Source organism: Leucoraja erinacea, chromosome 30 (genome assembly GCF_028641065.1).
Source record: "Leucoraja erinacea ecotype New England chromosome 30, Leri_hhj_1, whole genome shotgun sequence".
NCBI lineage: Eukaryota > Metazoa > Chordata > Chondrichthyes > Rajiformes > Rajidae > Leucoraja > Leucoraja erinaceus.
Genome location: NC_073406.1, coordinates 6,532,351 through 6,553,067, shown reverse-complemented (window position 1 = coordinate 6,553,067; position 20,717 = coordinate 6,532,351). Strand labels below are relative to the sequence as shown.

Genomic DNA, 20,717 nt, shown 5'->3' with positions numbered 1-20,717 from the left:
GGATTCATCCAAAACTGCATCAACCTCATAGAGCCATCAGACCACAGAAGTGCCTTCAAGCTCCTTGTCCTCATCAAAAACACACCCAACAACATTACAGGAATCATCATCAACAGAGCTTCCAACGACCGCATATCCAACATTGACATCTGCTTCATCTGTTAGTGTGTCCCCATCTGAAACCCACCTAACAACAACACCACTATCATCGCCAACTCAGTCCTCAGCAGAGACCTATCCAACAACACAAACATCCACAAACAAACCTTCATCAGAAACACATCCAACAACAGTGGAATCGTCAAGCACACAGCATTCAACGCAAACACATCAAAGCTCAACAGAAGTTTCATCAGTCACTGTGTCGCCAGTTGAATCCCACTCCACAAGCTCATCATTTTCATTGGTTACTCAATCCCCGTCAGAAACACGTTCAACATCTGCACAAGCATCAGTGACAACTGAAACTTCATCGGAATCCCATCCAACTACAGAGGCATCTCGAATCACAATGTCCCCTTCAGAAAGACAGCCAACAGCACATGAATCATCAAGTACAGAGCAGTCAACACAAACTCATGGAACAACATCAGAAATTCCCTCAGAAAGTGCGTCCTCATCAAAAACCCTCGCAACAGCAACAACGTCACCTTTGGTCACTGGGAGCTCAGCGGTAACTTATTCTCAATCATCGCAAATCACATCCTCCAACAAATCTGCAACAGTATCACATCCAACTACAGAAAAATCATCGATCACTGTCTCCTCACCTGAAACACGTCAGACAAATACACAGGAACCTTTTACATCGGCATATCCAAAGACAACACAAGCTTCAACAGAAACTATTTTGACAACAGAAACACATTTAACAACACCAATCTCAAAGGAAACGGAGCCTCCATCAGTAACCTACCCACGCACAACAGAAGGCTCATCCACAACAGAATTTTCCTCACCAACACCGAATGGTAGACAGGCATCAGCAGCCACATTGTCCACAGCTGAAACACGGTCAGAAACGCAGGAATCAATAAGAACGGAGCATTCAACACAAACCAATGCAAACACGACACAGAATTCTTCAGAAAGTGTGACTGTTTCAGAACCACATTTTACAACGCAATTTTCAGTCACAACACATTCCTCATCGGAATCATATTCCACATCAGTGAAAGCTTCCTCAACAACAGAACCTTCATCAGAATCACATCCTACAATAGCAGCATCCACGATGGCCACATCCTCTCTGGAAACAACTCCAAAAACCCAGCAATCTTCAAGAACTGAACTATCATCACAATCCAATCCAAGCACAATCAATGTTTCATCAGTCACTGAGTCCTCTTCAGAAACACATTTAACAACATCAAGTTTATCACAGGTAACTGAGTCCTCAACAGAAACATACTCCAGTTCGACGCCGGTTTCATCAAAAACTGAATCACCCTCAGAGAGCCATCAGACCACAGAAGTGCCTTCAAGCTCCTTGTCCTCATCAAAAACACATCCAACAACATTACAGGAATCATCATCAACAGAGCTTCCAACAACAGCATATCCAACATTGACATCTGCTTCATCTGTTAATGTGTCCCCATCTGAAACCCACCTAACAACAACACCACTATCATCGCCAACTCAGTCCTCAGCAGAGACCTATCCAACAACACAAACATCCACAAACAAACCTTCATCAGAAACACACCCGACAACAGTGGAATCGTCAAGCACACAGCATTCAACGCAAACACATCAAAGCTCAACAGAAGTTTCATCAGTCACTGTGTCGCCAGTTGAATCCCACTCCACAAGCTCATCATTTTCATTGGTTACTCAATCCCCGTCAGAAACACGTTCAACATCTGCACAAGCATCAGTGACAACTGAAACTTCATCGGAATCCCATCCAACTACAGAGGCATCTCGAATCACAATGTCCCCTTCAGAAAGACAGCCAACAGCACATGAATCATCAAGTACAGAGCAGTCAACACAAACTCATGGAACAACATCAGAAATTCCCTCAGAAAGTGCGTCCTCATCAAAAACCCTCGCAACAGCAACAACGTCACCTTTGGTCACTGGGAGCTCAGCGGTAACTTATTCTCAATCATCGCAAATCACATCCTCCAACAAATCTGCAACAGTATCACATCCAACTACAGAAAAATCATCGATCACTGTCTCCTCACCTGAAACACGTCAGACAAATACACAGGAACCTTTTACATCAGCATATCCAAAGACAACACAAGCTTCAACAGAAACTATTTTGACAACAGAAACACATTTAACAACACCAATCTCAAAGGAAACGGAGCCTCCATCAGTAACCTACCCACGCACAACAGAAGGCTTATCCACAACAGAATTTTCCTCACCAACACCGAATTCTAGACAGGCATCAGCAGCCACATTGTCCACAGCTGAAACACGGTCAGAAACGCAGGAATCAATAAGAACGGAGCATTCAACACAAACCAATGCAAACACGACACAGAATTCTTCAGAAAGTGTGACTGTTTCAGAACCACATTTTACAACGCAATTTTCAGTCACAACACATTCCTCATCGGAATCATATTCCACATCAGTGAAAGCTTCCTCAACAACAGAACCTTCATCAGAATCACATCCTACAATAGCAGCATCCACGATGGCCACATCCTCTCTGGAAACAACTCCAAAAACCCAGCAATCTTCAAGAACTGAACTATCATCACAATCCAATCCAAGCACAACCAATGTTTCATCAGTCACCGAGTCCTCTTCACAAACACATTTAACAACATCAGGTTTATCACAGGTAACTGAGTCCTCAACAGAAACATACTCCAGTTCGACACCAGTTTCATCAAAAACTGAATCACCCTCAGAGAGCCATCAGACCACAGAAGTGCCTTCAAGCTCCTTGTCCTCATCAAAAACACATCCAACAACATTACAGGAATCATCATCAACAGAGCTTCCAACAACAGCATATCCAACATTGACATCTGCTTCATCTGTTAGTGTGTCCCCATCTGAAACCCACCTAACAACAACACCACTATCATCGCCAACTCAGTCCTCAGCAGAGACCTATCCAACAACACAAACATCCACAAACAAACCTTCATCAGAAACACACCCGACAACAGTGGAATCGTCAAGCACACAGCATTCAACGCAAACACATCAAAGCTCAACAGAAGTTTCATCAGTCACTGTGTCGCCAGTTGAATCCCACTCCACAAGCTCATCATTTTCATTGGTTACTCAATCCCCGTCAGAAACACGTTCAACATCTGCACAAGCATCAGTGACAACTGAAACTTCATTGGAATCCCATCCAACTACAGAGGCATCTCGAATCACAATGTCCCCTTCAGAAAGACAGCCAACAGCACATGAATCATCAAGTACAGAGCAGTCAACACAAACTCATGGAACAACATCAGAAATTCCCTCAGAAAGTGCGTCCTCATCAAAAACCCTCGCAACAGCAACAACGTCACCTTTGGTCACTGGGAGCTCAGCGGTAACTTATTCTCAATCATCGCAAATCACATCCTCCAACAAATCTGCAACAGTATCACATCCAACTACAGAAGAATCATCGATCACTGTCTCCTCACCTGAAACACGTCAGACAAATACACAGGAACCTTTTACATCGGCATATCCAAAGACAACACAAGCTTCAACAGAAACTATTTTGACAACAGAAACACATTTAACAACACCAATCTCAAAGGAAACGGAGCCTCCATCAGTAACCTACCCACGCACAACAGAAGGCTTATCCACAACAGAATTTTCCTCACCAACACCGAATGGTAGACAGGCATCAGCAGCCACATTGTCCACAGCTGAAACACGGTCAGAAACGCAGGAATCAATAAGAACGGAGCATTCAACACAAACCAATGCAAACACGACACAGAATTCTTCAGAAAGTGTGACCGTTTCAGAACCACATTTCACAACGCAATTTTCAGTCACAACACATTCCTCATCGGAATCATATTCCACATCAGTGAAAGCTTCCTCAATAACAGAACCTTCATCAGAATCACACCCTACAATAGCAGCATCCACGATGGCCACATCCTCTCTGGAAACAACTCCAAAAACCCAGCAATCTTCAAGAACTGAACTATCATCACAATCCAATCCAAGCACAACCAATGTTTCATCAGTCACTGAGTCCTCTTCAGAAACACATTTAACAACATCAAGTTTATCACAGGTAACTGAGTCCTCAACAGAAACATACTCCAGTTCGACGCCGGTTTCATCAAAAACTGAATCACCCTCAGAGAGCCATCAGACCACAGAAGTGCCTTCAAGCTCCTTGTCCTCATCAAAAACACAGCCAACAACATTACAGGAATCATCATCAACAGAGCTTCCAACAACAGCATATCCAACATTGACATCTGCTTCATCTATTAGTGTGTCCCCATCTGAAGCCCACCTAACAACATCACCACTATCATCGCCAACTCAGTCCTCAGCAGAGACCTATCCAACAACACAAACATCCACAAACAAACCTTCATCAGAAACACACCCGACAACAGTGGAATCGTCAAGCACACAGCATTCAACGCAAGCACATCAAAGCTCAACAGAAGTTTCATCAGTCACTGTGTCGCCAGTTGAATCCCACTCCACAAGCTCATCATTTTCATTGGTTACTCAATCCCCGTCAGAAACACGTTCAACATCTGCACAAGCATCAGTGACAACTGAAACTTCATCGGAATCCCATCCAACTACAGAGGCATCTCGAATCACAATGTCCCCTTCAGAAAGACAGCCAACAGCACATGAATCATCAAGTACAGAGCAGTCAACACAAACTCATGGAACAACATCAGAAATTTCCTCAGAAAGTGCGTCCTCATCAAAAACCCTCGCAACAGCAACAACGTCACCTTTGGTCACTGGGAGCTCAGCGGTAACTTATTCTCAATCATCGCAAATCACATCCTCCAACAAATCTGCAACAGTATCACATCCAACTACAGAAGAATCATCGATCACTGTCTCCTCACCTGAAACACGTCAGACAAATACACAGGAACCTTTTACATCGGCATATCCAAAGACAACACAAGCTTCAACAGAAACTATTTTGACAACAGAAACACATTTAACAACACCAATCTCAAAGGAAACGGAGCCTCCATCAGTAACCTACCCACGCACAACAGAAGGCTTATCCACAACAGAATTTTCCTCACCAACACCGAATGGTAGACAGGCATCAGCAACCACATTGTCCACAGCTGAAACACGGTCAGAAACGCAGGAATCAATAAGAACGGAGCATTCAACACAAACCAATGCAAGCACGACACAGAATTCTTCAGAAAGTGTGACTGTTTCAGAACCACATTTTACAACGCAATTTTCAGTCACAACACATTCCGCATCGGAATCATATTCCACATCAGTGAAAGCTTCCTCAACAACAGAACCTTCATCAGAATCACATCCTACAATAGCAGCATCCACGATTGCCACATCTCTGGAAACAACTCCAAAAACCCAGCAATCTTCAAGAACTGAACTATCATCACAATCCAATCCAAGCACAACCAATGTTTCATCAGTCACTGAGTCCTCTTCAGAAACACATTTAACAACATCAAGTTTAACACAGGTAACTGAGTCCTCAACAGAAACATACTCCATTTCGACACCAGTTTCATCAAAAACTGAATCACCCTCAGAGAGCCATCAGACCACAGAAGTGCCTTCAAGCTCCTTGTCCTCATCAAAAACACATCCAACAACATTACAGGAATCATCATCAACAGAGCTTCCAACAACAGCATATCCAACATTGACATCTGCTTCATCTGTTAGTGTATCCCCACCTGAAACCCACCTAACAACAACACCACTATCATCGCCAACTCAGTCCTCAGCAGAGACCTATCCAACAACACAAACATCCACAAACAAACCTTCATCAGAAACACACCCGACAACAGTGGAGTCGTCAAGCACACAGCATTCAACGCAAACACATCAAAGCTCAACAGAAGTTTCATCAGTCACTGTGTTGCCAGTTGAATCCCACTCCACAACCTCATCATTTTCATTGGTTACTCAATCCCCGTCAGAAACACGTTCAACATCTGCACAAGCATCAGTGACAACTGAAACTTCATCGGAATCCCATCCAACTACAGAGGCATCTCGAATCACAATGTCCTCTTCAGAAAGACAGCCAACAGCACATGAATCATCACCCTCAGAAAGCCATCGGACCACAGAAGTGCCTTCAAGCTCCGTGTCCTCATCAAAAATGCATCCAACAACAATACATGAATCATCAACTAGAATGCCATTCACTACTAAGATGACTACAAGTAAAATTCATTCCCTCAGTTCAGTTCATTCAACTTCGAAAGTTTCAACACATCCAAATACTGTATCATCTACCCTGCGTCCAGCACTGGACTACTGCAATAGATGCAGTTGCCTGAATAGAGGTACTTGTAATTCAAGTGCAACAACGGAAGATCACTGCGTGTGTGATTGTCCTAGAGATATTTATGGTACTTATTGTGAATATGGACTTAACGTTACCCATGCTGTACCCGGTAAGTTAATTGCATTATTGTGGAATTTGAATGTTATAAATGTTGATATTTATATTCTGCCCGTATAGCTTAATAAGAGAATGCAACATGTAGTCAAATGTAGTTAATCCGACAACTGGGAAGGTTATTGTACATGTGATCGCGATCAATGGGGCGTTGAGAAATTAGAACTGACGTGGAAATGCCTCGGCATAGGTTGGGAAATCAATGAGCAAACGCCCCTTCCTGATTGCTTTTTGTTTATGTGGACATCAGGATTGAACGGATCAGGTTTCTGAATCAGCCTGTAACGATTTCTCCCTACTTTACATAGAAAGATTAGCCTTTCAATAAACAGTTGTATAGGCATAACTGATCACATGGCTAGGATTGTTCTAATGTCTGTAGCTTTTCTGGTCTTCTCTTGCTGCAGATACAAACACACCAAAGAGAGAAGTTATTCTCACATTTCGGATAAACAAGACCTGGGATGAAATGTTTGAAAACACTTCAAGCGTGCAATATAGAAAATATGTTCAACTTTTGATTACAGAGGTTGGTATAGATGTCTTGAAAGATTCTGTATTTAGATTAATCAATACTTCAAATACACTTGTATAATACATACTGTATCTTAAAAACTGATTTGTTATTAAATTATCTTTTTAGACTCAAGTGACATTATTCTGTAGCATTGTTTAGAACAAACCTGTCAGATCTATAGTAAAACATTAACATGTTGAAGATTCTATTCTGAGTGAGAATAAATAACTAAAATAACTATTATCACTGCATTTTATACCACAGTGTAAATAACTGAAAACTAAGATTTCCCTCGTCCCTGTCATCTTTACCAGCCAGTAAACCTTTTATGCCTGTGTTTAGCAAAAATAGTTGGTCTTCCTGGTAACCCTAAACTAAAATACTACAGATGCTGAAAAACTAAAATACTGCAGATGCTGAAAAACTGAAATTAAATCAGAAAATGCTGGGAATATTCCATGAGTCTGGCAGCAACTGGGGTTTATATTTCAGCTGGTACCAACATCTTAAAGAAGAGTTCAGACCTGAAACGTTGCCTCCTGATTCACAGAGTTCCACGGGCAGTTTGCTTTTGATTAAATAAATCAGTTTATTTCTCCACTTTCTGTCTCCATCAGTTTTGTTGAATTTCATTTCCAACTCCTCTGATATAAGGTCATCAACCTAAATAACAAACTCTCCCACAGATGCTACCAGATCAGCTGAAAATTCCCAACATTTGATTTCTATCTGTCATCTCAGAAACTGGAATACCCATTAATATGTGGTGTAGTGAGTCATTCCTGGGTACATTTTGTATATATATTAATGGCTCAAATTTATCATTTAGATTCCATTCTGTAACTTACTCCCAGGTGTCTGTTATTCCACATATAAATCTCCAGAAATACTCAGTAGGTGAACCGTAAATCCCTCCAGGTGTCCAATTAGACTTATTTTGAAATTCAGTCATAGATCATATTCCTGTGTCTGTAATTTAATGAATCAGTCATAGCTTTATTCAAATTAATTTCTTTTTTTGTTTTTTTCCAGCTGACACCAATATACAAAATGGCCTCGCCAGAGCACTTTTACAAAGTAATTATTACTGAACTCCGGTATGTTATAATAACAAACTTTTGCAAAAGAAATTCCCTTCAATTCTTCAGCTGATAAAATCCTTAAAATTAGCAATTCTTAGTGGTTAACTAAATCCTGAATACTTGCAATTTTCACACAGTTATTTTGCACCGTTAGGAACCCGACTGTAGAGATGTTTATCCAAGTTCCTGCCTCAGCTGGTGAAGAAAGTTAGTCATTCACTTCACACACCAAAAGCTGCACATTTAATGTACAATGACGTTAATAATCGTTCTGCGGCAATAATTTGGGACAATTAGCCTCATTGTTTTGAACTGTTTAGGACAAAATCAGCCAGGCATCCAGATCAGAACCTGCTAACTCCAGGCATTCCTGTGGATTTACCCACAGTTGGATAAATCCACACTGTGCTTGATGTCCACATGGATAGCACATTTTGTCACGGAAGGAGTCCAAGACTGGTGGCAGCAAAGTGGAAAAAAGGAGATGTAGACATTCATAGTCTTTTGTGATTCAACTCGTTTCTTAGTACTTTATATGAAATGAAGAGGTTGTAAAATGTAATCATCGTCATGATGTAGAAGACATGGCAGCTGATTTGAATTTGGCAAACTACCACAATCCTTTAATATTATTTGTTTTAGCCTGAAATAAATATTTCTTTAAGAAAATTAGTCTGAAACATGAGACTGTTGTCACAGAGCCAAAGCTACACAAAGGTCAGTACTGATATATAGACACCAAAAGCTGGAGTAACTCAGCGGGTCATGCAGCATCTCTGGAGAAAAAGAATAGGTGACGTTTCGGGTCAAGTCCCTTCTTTAGACTGTGAGTCAGGGGAGAAGAAAACAAGAGGTGTGATGTGATGGTCATTCAATCCTCCTGGCGTACCCTTCCTTTGAAAGGAATGATCTTCCCCACAGAATCTTAGTTTCTTTGATGATCACCCAGTCTTTTATGGCAGAACTCTGCCAACAGTTCCAAAGGCCAGCGATCTGAAATGTTTACTCTGTTTCTCCCTCAACGGATGTTGCCTGAATTGTTGAGTATCTCCAACATTTCTTGTGCTTGTCCTTGCTGTTGTGGGCTCTTTTTACACCAAGTGCATGTTATATTGGAATAATGACTCAGGAGAGTCCTTTTGCTTTCATCTGAGAAATATGTGCTTTGAGTTGTCCTTTCATTGTTGTAGCTTAAGATATGTTCTCTGAGGTGGTTGTTGTGCCTTGCATATCTTATGAAAGTATGGAGATAGCAAAACTTAACCTTGCATTAAATTTCTCCACAGGAAAGGAAGCATTATCATAGAGAGCAAAGGCCTCTACAACTATACCAATAATCAGACACAGAAATCAACTATTTAAACCATCATCTAGCCCATACACTGCTCGTTAATATTAATAATACAGCTACTTTGAAGGACCTCGGATCAAGATTGGGTGGTAACAACATGCAACTCACTGGTATTAATACTACGGTCTCATCAATCAACAGTAAGTATTGCATTGACAAATGTTTTGCACAATAATTCACTCATTCAATTACTTTTATCATTTCCTTTTCTCTTCTGCTCCTTAAATTCCTGGCCCAGGTAACGGTTTAAATCAAGAGGTGCCCAGAATCCTCCACAATTCGGCAACCATCTTTGCTATTATCTCTGCCTCTGTACACACAAAGATTGAATACTCAGGCTATTTTCTGTCCTAGGAACTATCTTTGAGATAAAGGAATATACCATAAGGAACAAAAAACGTCTTGGTTTCAACTGACTAGTGGTCATTTATCTATCTAGTCTTTCTATTCTTTCCAGCCAAGGCAGTGGTCTGCTCCATGGTTTCTGACCTAATTTGGATCCCTTGGTAATGTGTTGGAACATGACTGTTTATGACCTGGGAGAACTAGGTGTATTCAGACTGTCCATACATCTGACACCTTCATTTTACTTTTCCCCATTAATTTTGTTTAGATATCACAGACTTGAATATGACATGTGAGATCCAATTTAATGATTACAACGTCAACTGCACCAATGGGCAATATTGTGTATGTGATGGACCCTGCAAAGATATGTTTGACATCTGTCACTGGCATGGGAATTGCTTTAATAAAGTTAATGGCTCCATTTGCAAGTAAGTAACATTTGTATATTGCTTTGCTCTGCTGTCCTGAAGGGCATGACTCTTTCTCAGGTACATTTCGACTGGTACTGTGAACTCCACAGCATCCGACGGAAATCACTATTTTTCATGAAGCTCTAAAGCTAATGGTGGCCTCGGACATGCAGCCAGATGCTGTATCAACACACACCCACATTCCAGCGTGGGTCATTAGAGAGTGAACAGAACTCAGATTCCAGGCATATGAGAAATTTTCCATTTTAATGGCTCCCTTAGAAGAACATAATAAGAGCATAAGAAATAGAAGCAGGAGTAAACCATTCGGTCCTTCAATACCATTTTTCTGTCCCATCAACATATCATGAAAATAACAGCTAATAGTCGAGAAGGTAACATTAGTCTGCACAGCCAGTTTGCTGGCTAACAGGAAACAGAGTATAGACATGAATGGATCTCCTTCTGGTTGTCAAGATGTGACAAGTGGCTGTGCTGGCTCGAAGGTCCTACTCCTGCACCTATTTTCTATGTAAGTGATGTGCCACAGATATCAGTGCTGGGGCCTCATCATTGTACAATTTATAGAAATACTTTGGATGAAAGTAGGGAAGATGTGGTTACTAAATTTACAAAGACACATTAGAAAGCAAGCTGTGAAGATGATGTATGGAAGCTACAAAGGGATGTACACAGGATAAGTGAGTGAGCAATGATATATACACTAAAAATGCTGCACTCCTCACAACAGCACTGGAATGCCGGATCGGATTATGTGTTTATGTTTCTAGTAATTATTAAAACATAACTCTCAATTGCAGAAATACTTCCATTAAGCATACCTCTACCTTGTGCAATGAGGCTTGTTCACCCTAACCAACCAAATACCCTGAGTTTAGCTAAGCAACTGTTTTTTTTAAATGTTAGGCGTTTCTTGTACATATATCTCAGACACCAGATGTGGCCCTAATCTCTTGACCCTGGCGACTTTTTATTCATTTACTCATTTGTTGGGTTTGGATGTGTCTGGTAGGTTATTAAGAAAGTGTTTTATTCATTTAATGTCTTATCTACAATTGGTCACTTCATCGTTTTTTTATTTCTTTTGGAAGATGTTATCAGAACACATTTTACCAATATACCGGGAAAAACTGTGATATATTCGTAAGGAACTCAGGATTCTATGGTGTGCTGTTTGGCGTGTTGGCAGGTGCTCTGCTCCTTCTAATAGTCATCATCATTGTCATTATATACTGGCGGAGAAAGAAATACAGGTATGTATTAAGCTAATGATTTCTTGTGTTGAACTTCCCTGTGAATGAAATGAGAACTTTCAATTCAAGCGGTTTGGAAAACGTTCTACTTTAATTATCCATTAAACTTTCACAATTTGTTATTAAGTTGGAAAGGGTGCAAAATAAATTCATCAGGATGTTGCCTGGTCTTGTGGGCTTGAGTTATAATGAGACCCTGGATCAGCTGAGACTTTTTTCTTTGTAGCACAGGAAGAGGAGAGGTAAACTTATTGAGTGACATAAGTTCATTAAGGACATGGATAATGTGAATGTTTGCAGTCTTTTCCCCAGGATAGAGTTTCTATAAGATCCCCTCTCAATCTCCTAAATTCTAGAGAGTATAAACCAAGATCTTTCTCATACGACATGACAGTCCCAGAAAGTCTGGTGCAATAATGTCTTCCTCAGTCTATCCAGATTCTAAAATTAGAGGGCATAGACTTGCAGTGAGAGGAGAGCGATTTAAGAGCAACCTCAAAGGTGCCACCAAAATGGATAACCTCATTTATCCACATTCAGAAGTTAGTCTGTATTTGGAATTTCTGTCATTGCAAAGGGCAATGGACATGACCATAGGAGGTCTACAGGCTGTGTCTTATGCTCAATTATTGCAGTTGCTTCATGAATGACTTCTATCATTAAGCTGGCTGCTGTGCTCTTCAGTGAAGATTGATTGACTTTTAGCTCCATTCATAGCTCTCTCGTATATTTCAGCAATTTGTGCAAAGCTTATAGCAAGACCTGGACAGGCTTGGGCAAGTAACATTTACAATTCACCTCCAACAAACTTCTTCTGGCTTATAATGGCTTCACCATCATCAAACTCCAGCACGGAAATCGTTAGGAATTCCAATGGTCCACAATCAAATTAGTGGCCAAATAGGCAGTGAGCAACTTGTTTCTTGACTTCCTAAATCCTTTCCCACATGCATAAACATGTTGTGGAATGCCCATTACTTGAATGATTTCAACCTCCACAACATTCAAAATGGTTGAAGACATCCATTTGATCTGCATTCCATCCATATCTTAAAGATCCACTACCTCTGTCACTGCAGTGAGTACTGTCTTCAGAAGGTTAGGCAGCGGTTTACAAAGTTTACTAAGGTTCCTACAGAATCACCATCATCACCAAGCAGGACATGAGCAACAGCACAAAGGAACATCACGACCACGTTCTCTTCAAATCACATTATTTCTTTATCATCAATCTTGGAATTCCTCCCCAAATGTATTAGAGGTATCTTTACCAGATGGGCTACAGCAGTCCGAGGAGACATTGGCTCACACCTTTTCAAGGGCAATGAAGAGTAGACTATAAAATACTGGCTTTGCCACTCCCTAAAAATGAACAAAATCAATTAATCAAAAAATCTGATCTTCCCCTTTTCCTCTCAGACATTCAGATCCCGGCACTCCACAGAAGTGGTACTCGATTGATGAAGAATATTTCAGGTTTCCACATACAGGTAATTGAATACCACCTTTGTATGCAATATAACCCACAACGTTTACCTTTCATACAAGTATTTTGATAGCATGTGACATATAAAATAATTGTATTGGTTGTCAGTTTAGACTTTTTGCCTAAATGCCCATCCTCTTTTTTAGAATGTGTCATTATCTTAGCAATGTTTAGCTACAGTTTTTAACAAGGTGCTCAGGTTGATTCAAATGTTTGGTTAGCTGGCATATTAAGTCAAAAGTCATAGGTGTCTTCTCAGGTAAAACAAATTTGGATTCCATCCAAGTCTGATCAGAAATTAGGACCTCTGTGCAGTAGATGGAGCTCAATGGGACATATGGAGAAATGTTCTTAACCCGAAGTGTGTGACCTTCTCGGGTGAGCAAGCAGGCAAAGATTACAACGGCGTCTGTGTGCATTTAAAATATTTAGGTAATTTAGTTGGAGTTTCCACAACAATAAAAATAAAATATATATTTTGCATGCCAACTTCCCTGCCATTTCACTGCCAGGAATCCAGGACAATCCTCAGTATCGACTCAGTGCTGTAAAAGGAGGTGACAACGATGGCAGCAATCATTTATTGACAATACTGGAAGAGGGATCCAATTGGCATTTCATTGTGTGTGGGAAAGTGAGGCTATCATTCAAAGAGTGGACACACCTATGCTTTATATCAGGAACAACAAACAATTTGCTTGAGGAACTTAGCAGGTCGAGTAGCATCTGTAGATGTCAAGAAATGGTCAGCGATTTGGGTCAAAACCCTGTATTAGGATTCTCTGGCAAATTGTTTGTTGCTTCAGATTCCATCAAACACTTTATATTGCCAGTGCTGCTTGCAACAAAATAAATTGTATTATTATTTCAGTTAGTATAGATGGTATTTTAGGAAGACCAATGTACCCTGGTTATAGCATATCAACACATATTTCTCTCACATACAAAAACTGCAACTCTCTGAACTTGTCTCAAAATTTAGAGATTCTGCAGTAAAGCCATTATTGTGTCAAATGTTATTCCCCCTCCCATCTCACCCCTCCCCCATCCTCCAGATCTGACTACAGAGTCACTAGCGCCAAATACTGGCAAAACACTGGGGAGGAGAAAAGGAAGATACAACCTGGAAAATAATCCTTCATTCAATGACGATTTCGGTTCTGGTGTCTGGAGACCAAACTTAGACAAAGTAGATACAGAGGCTGAGGTAAATTGAATGTTGCGTGCAATGTCATCGTGATCTTATAATCTATTGAGGAAAAATGGTTTATTATTGCCTTTAATAATGTGGCGATTTGTTTTCTCCCTGCCAGATACGAGCCAAGCGTCCCGAAGTGGTTATGCCGGTTGATCAGTGACAATTGATGCCAATGTTAGATCGTCACAGCCCACAGTAGTTTAGACAACTTTGTTCAACATGTATTAACTAAAGGGCATTTAAGCTTCCCAAAACAAAGTTAAAACTATATTTTCAAAATACTTTGTTTGTTGCACGAATATTTCTGAGAAATAAGAAAAATTCATACTGCTCAGTAACTCAGTTTAACATTTTTTTGTTTTTACAGTTTTGTTGTTCCAGAAAGCTCAGTAATGATTTGATTGATATCAGTGTCCTATTATTTTCATGTTACAAGGTTTTCTCAGTTCTCAATAAGACAAATAAGCATTGATTCAATGCGTCTATGAAGCGGCCTCTGCAGCCTGTCCGCGTTTTTATTATTTTTTGTCTATGTTTATATGTAGTTTTTGGTATTTTTGTGTTGGGGTGTGTGCGTGGGGGGGGGGGGGGTGGGGTGGGAGGGAGGGGGAAACTTTTAAATCTCTCCCTGCACTGGAGACCCGACCTTTTCTTGTCGGGTCTCAGTTGTCGTTGGGGCTGCAATGAGGAGCGGCCTCCAACAGAAGAAGCCGGGGACTCTGGTGCCGACTCACCTAACCGTCGCGGAGCTGGCCGAGTCCAGAGCGGATGGAGCGGTGGTGGAGCGCTGCTGCTGCTGCCGCTGCTGCTGCTGATGCGGAGGCTGCAACTGCGGGTCTGCGGACGGCGGCACCGGGAGCCCGCGGGTCCCTGGAGGGAGACCGCTTTTCAGGGCTCCTGCAACGGCGACTTCTCCCGCCCGAGTTGCGGGGTTGAAGAGCTCCTGGAGCGGGGCCTAACATCACTGCCTCATGCGGCTTGGAATGGCCGCGGGACTCTGCGAGCGCACGCCGGGGGCTCCAACATCAAGACCCGGTGTGCGACCTCGCACCACCCGGCGTGGCTTTAATGGCCACGGGACGATCGCCATTGCCAGCCGGGGGCTTTGACTTTGACTCTGACATCGGGGGGGGGGGAGAGTGTAGTGGAGAGATAAGTTTTTTTTGGCCTTACTTCACAGCAATGTGATGGATGTTTATGTAAAATGTAAATTATGTTGTGTCTGGGGTCTATTTGTTTGTAATGTATGGCTGCAGAAATGGCATTTCGTTTGGACCTCCAGGGGTCCAAATGACAATTAAATTGACTATTGACTATTGACTATTGAATCTTCAAAACAAGAGGGAGAACGGAACAAGAGTGTTGTTGCATTTGCTCTTCACAATAATAACAAGCCTTGGATGTTGGCTTCATTAATGTTTGAATACAGTAATCTGGTCTATTTTGGGAATATAGGACAAAAAAAATGACGGAAAATCATTTTACTTCAGTTCTCGAACAAAAAGAATGAATACCTGGGTGGGGCACGAGGGTATATACATGGAACTTAAGCCAAATCACGGATATAACCTTTAAGAGAGGAAATATTATATTATAATTACAATAAGACAGTGGGTTAATTGAAAACCTTGATTTAACATTCACATTTTTAGTCTGTTTAATTTTTGTAATAAACTTTTCAAATATTTTTTGTCAGAAAGCGTTAAGGAAAGTACATCTCTTGACTATTGTCGACTGTGATGTAGTTTAACTTTACAATAATTGTCCTGTTTATTTAATACCAAACTATTTTACTGACTCATTTACTTATTCTAAATTGAATATGACTGTTTACAGATAAATAAAGAATTGTTGTATATGAATTGAATCTGCTTCGTGTGTCCACAAGTATATTGGCTGAATGTTCTCACTTGTAGTGGTAGAAAGTGCTGGGGAATGGTTTATAAATAAGGACATTATCTTGACAACTATGACTTTTGAAATGCAAGGGATGAAAGCGAGAAGATAATCATTTGATATCAGTATCTTGGATCAAAGGGAGTTATTGATCTGCCAAACTTCCCATTTCTCCAGGAGGCAGTTGATGGAATTCCAAGATGACTTGCAAGTGAGAGACAACATTTGTAGGAAAGAACTGCAGATGCTGGTTTAAACCAAAGATAGACACAAAAAGATAGAATAATTTAGCAGGTCAGACAGCATCTCCGGAGAAAAGGAATAGACAACGTTTTGGGTCGAGACCCTTCTTCTGAATTGTCAGTTCCCATGCATGGTTTTGGCATAAATTGGTTTAGGATCAATGTGCATGAGGCAATGAGCACCAATTCATAGAGAAATTAACAAATTACATGTTTTAAATGCAGATGTATCTTACTTAAGGAGCATTATTTTATTTTTTTTAACTTCAAAACAAGCACAGATCCTAAGAGCAAGAAGTTTTTCTAGCTTCCTACATTAATATAGCATATGTCATTTTTTCTGGCCAGCCCCAGAGTATTTTACAGTCAGTATTACATTGCAGGCAAAACCAGAACTTTATCCACATGGCCGTCCGAAGGGGGGGTGCGTTGGGTGCGACCGGATCCCCCTTTTTCCCCTCAGAGTAAGAAGGGAAACATTTTTTTTTTTAAAATTCAGCGTTTCCACTTTGGAAACGGCCAGTTCTCCGTTCTCCCATCGCCAGGCGGGAGTGGCTGAATCTGAACCCAGCGGTTGTAACCCCAACGGCAGCCGCCACTACGGTGGGGCCCGCTCCCCTCGCCTCCCCCCGCCGCCGGGGCCCAAGCCATCTCCCGCCCACACCACCCACGCTGACCCCCACTGGGCCCACGCCACCCCCGCTGGGCCCACGCCACCCCCGCTGGGCCCACGCCACCCCTGCTGGGCCCACGCCACCCCCGCTGAATCCCGCTTGGCCCACGACACCACGCCACCCCCGCTGGGCCCACGCCACCCCCGCTGGGCCCACGCCACCCCCGCTGGGCCCACGCCACCCCCGCTGGGCCCACGCCACCCCCGCTGGGCCCACGCCACCCCCGCTGGGCCCACACCACCCCCGCTGGGCCACGTCACCCCCGCTGACCCCCGCTGGGCCCACGCCACCCCCGCTGGGCCCACACCACCCCCGCTGGGCCCACACCACCCCCGCTGGGATCATGCCACCCCCGCTTGGCCCGCGCCACCCCTGCTGACCCCTGCTGGGCCCACGCCATACTCGCTGACACCTGCTGGACCCACCGTACCCCCGCTGGGTCCCCGCCACCCCCGCTGACCCCCGCTGGGTCCACACTAACCCCGCTGACCCCCTGCCGGCCCACGCCACCCCCACTGACTCCCGCTGGGCCCAAGCCACCCCCGCTGGGCCCACGCCACCCCCGCTGACCCCCGCTGGGCCGCTGCTGACCCCTACTGGGCCCCCACTGGGCCCACACCCCCCCCGCTGACCCCCACTGGGCCCACACCACCCCTGCTGACCCCCACTGGGCCCACACCACCCCTGCTGACCCCCACTGGGCCCACACCACCCACATCACCCCCGCTGGGCCCACACCACCGCTGCTGGGCCCACACCACCGCTGCTGACCCCCACTGGGCCCACACCACCCCTGCTGACCCCCACTGGGCCCACGCCTCCCCCACCACCCCCACTGGAAGGAGATTGATAGATTCTTGATTGATACGGGTGTCGGAGGTAATGGGGAGAAGGCAGGAGAATGGGTTTGAGAGGGAAAGATCTCCCAACTTCTATACTCAATACTCTGACTGATGAAGGCCAAATTGCCAAAATACTTTTTGACCACCTGATATACCTGCGACACGACCTTCAAGGAACCATGTAACCATCAACCATTCCTCTGCCCACCTGGCTAATTGATCCAGATCCTGCTGCAATCTTTCACAACCATCTTCACTATCTGCAAAACCACTCACTTCTGTATCATCAGCAAACTTGCTAATCTTGCCCTGTTCCATGACGTTTCACAGAGTGCTGGAGCAACTCAGCGGGTCAGGCTGAGTATAGAAGTTGGGAGGTCACGTTGCAGTTGCATAAGAAGTTGGTGAGGCCGCATTCAGAGTATTGTATTCAGTTCTGGGCACCATGTTATACGAAAGATGTCATCAAACTGGAAAGGGTACAGTGAAGATTTACAAGGATGTTGCCAGGACAAGAGGGCCAGAGCTATAGCTAGAGTCCCAGCCTATAGGGAGAGGTTGTGTAGGCTGGGACTCTATTTCATGGAGCACAGGAGGATGAGGGATGATCTAATAGAGGTGTATAAAATCATGATTTGGATAGATAGTGGTTGTAAATTGAGATACTGAATAATCAGGAAATACAGAATTTGCCCAGAGTCTAGTGACTCCGAGTTCGAGGAGCAGAGGACACCTGAAGCCTCCCTTAGGAGGTGATGGTTGGGGTGTGAGGGCTTTGATGAAAAGATTTCGGGTGGAGGGCATATGGAATCTGAGGGGTTTTCACCACCCGTTTGTAGTGCTTTTTCCGCACAGTGCAGCTGCAAAGGGTGGTCAGGTAGGTGTAAAATGGTCAACAAGCTGCCAGAGGCCTTTTTGGTAGTTTTGAAGGGCAAAAGGGACTATTACAACAAAGGGTGGTTATGGAACAAAACAGTTAGACAGGGTACAACATGGATAGGTACAGATTCGGAGGAATATGGATCAAACGTGGGCAGGTGGGACTAGTGCAGATGAGACATGCTGGGCCGAAGGGCCAGTTTACACACTATATGACTCTATCTATCTTTCCCTCTCAAACCCATTCTCCTGCCTTCTCCCCATTACCTCCGACACCCGTATCAATCAAGAATCTATCAATCTCCTCCTGAAAAATGTCCATTGACTTGACCTCCACAGCTGTCTGTGGCAATGAATTCCACAGTTCACCACCCTCTGACTTAAGAAATTCCTGCTCATCTCCTTCCTAAAGGAATGTCTTTTAATTCTGAGGCTGTAGCCACTGGTCCTAGGTTCTCCCAGTAGTGGAAACACCCCATCCAAATCCACTCCATCCAGGTTTTTACCAGGCTGGGACAGACGGCAACAGCTTCACACCGTGCACCAAAGCTTGTGTCCTGTCCTGCATCACCCAAGGCAGCAGAGACGTTATAGGAGAGGGCAAGCACCGAAACAAAGTAGCTCACGATGGTTTGGGTAACATTCAGGAATGTCTATGCATGTCACATCATGAATATTACTGAAGAACGGTCTTGACCCGAAATATAATCTATACCTTTTCTCCAGAGATGCTGCCTGACTCACTGAGTTACTCCAGCACTCTGTGACATGTCACCTATCCATGTTCTCCAGAGATGCTGCCTGACCTGCTGAGTTACTCCAGCACTCTGTGAAACGTCATCTATTCATATTCTCCACAGATGCTGCCTGACCCACTGAGTTACTCCAGCACTTTGTGACTATTTTCCCTGTATCAATGCTGTGGCATTGATACAGTGATGATGCCAGCAACAGTTGCAAGGAGGATGTTGAGGGGCTTCAGGGATATATATAGACAGATTATGTGAATGGGCAAGGATATGGCAGATAGAAAAATATGCAGAAAAGTCACTTTTGTATAAAATTAGAAAAATAGAGCATTTTTAAATGGTAAAATATGAAACGGTATTGGTGTTTGGAGGGGCATGGGTGACCTTGTGCACAATTCACTGAAGGCCAACACATAGGTAGGTACAGAAAATTAAGAAGACAATTTTAGAGTCATTGAGTAATATAGCACAGAAAAAGTTTTTTCAGCCGAATGCATCCATGTCAACAGATGCCCATCTACGCTTGTCCCATTAGCTCTGAATAAGACATAACTCTCTAAACCTTTCCTATCCATCTACCTGTCCACAAATCTATTAAATATTGTTATTGTACCTGTCTCAACCATTTCCTCTGGCAATTGTTCCATCTTGCACCAACCTCTGTGTGAATAAGTTGCCCTTCAGGATCCTTTTAAATGTTTCTCCTCTCACCTTAAGCCTATGCTCCTTATGATTTTACACACCTCTATAAGATTGTTGCTCAGTTTCCGACACACCAAGGAATAAAGCCCTCGCCCTATAACTCAAGACCGCGAATTCTGGCAAATTCTTACAAATCTCCTTTCCACTCTTTTCAGTATAATGACATCTTTCCTATAGCAGGGCAACCAAAACTGTACACAACTCTCCAAATGTGGCTTCACTTACATCTTGTACGACAGCAACATAACATCCCAACACCTGCACTCAATATCTAACTGATGAATGCCAGTGTACCAAACACCTTCTTCACCACCATCTACCTGTGACGCCACTTTAAAAAAAGTATGTACTTGTACTCCCAGGTCCTTCTGTTCTAGGACATACCCCAGGCTGTTCTAGGACATACCCCAGGCTGTTCTAGGACATACCCCATGCCCCTACCTTTCACTCTGAAGTC

At 43.1% G+C, this 20,717-nt stretch overlaps 1 protein-coding gene across 1 annotated transcript in view; it reads left to right on the top strand.

The window, feature by feature from the left end:
• LOC129711398 (mucin-17-like) overlaps positions 1–14,811 on the top strand; it is a 30,679-nt gene extending 15,868 nt beyond the window's left edge. Inside the window, exons 3-11 of the mRNA XM_055659007.1 lie at positions 101–6,605; positions 7,018–7,139; positions 8,160–8,224; positions 9,496–9,700; positions 10,174–10,336; positions 11,431–11,592; positions 13,012–13,082; positions 14,134–14,285; positions 14,392–14,811. Coding sequence (XP_055514982.1) covers positions 101–6,605; positions 7,018–7,139; positions 8,160–8,224; positions 9,496–9,571 — 6,768 coding nt within the window. The 3' untranslated portion in view covers positions 9,572–9,700; positions 10,174–10,336; positions 11,431–11,592; ... (1 more) ...; positions 14,134–14,285; positions 14,392–14,811. The remainder of the gene's footprint in view (positions 1–100; positions 6,606–7,017; positions 7,140–8,159; positions 8,225–9,495; positions 9,701–10,173; positions 10,337–11,430; positions 11,593–13,011; positions 13,083–14,133; positions 14,286–14,391) is intronic.
• Positions 14,812–20,717: the final 5,906 nt, after the last annotated feature.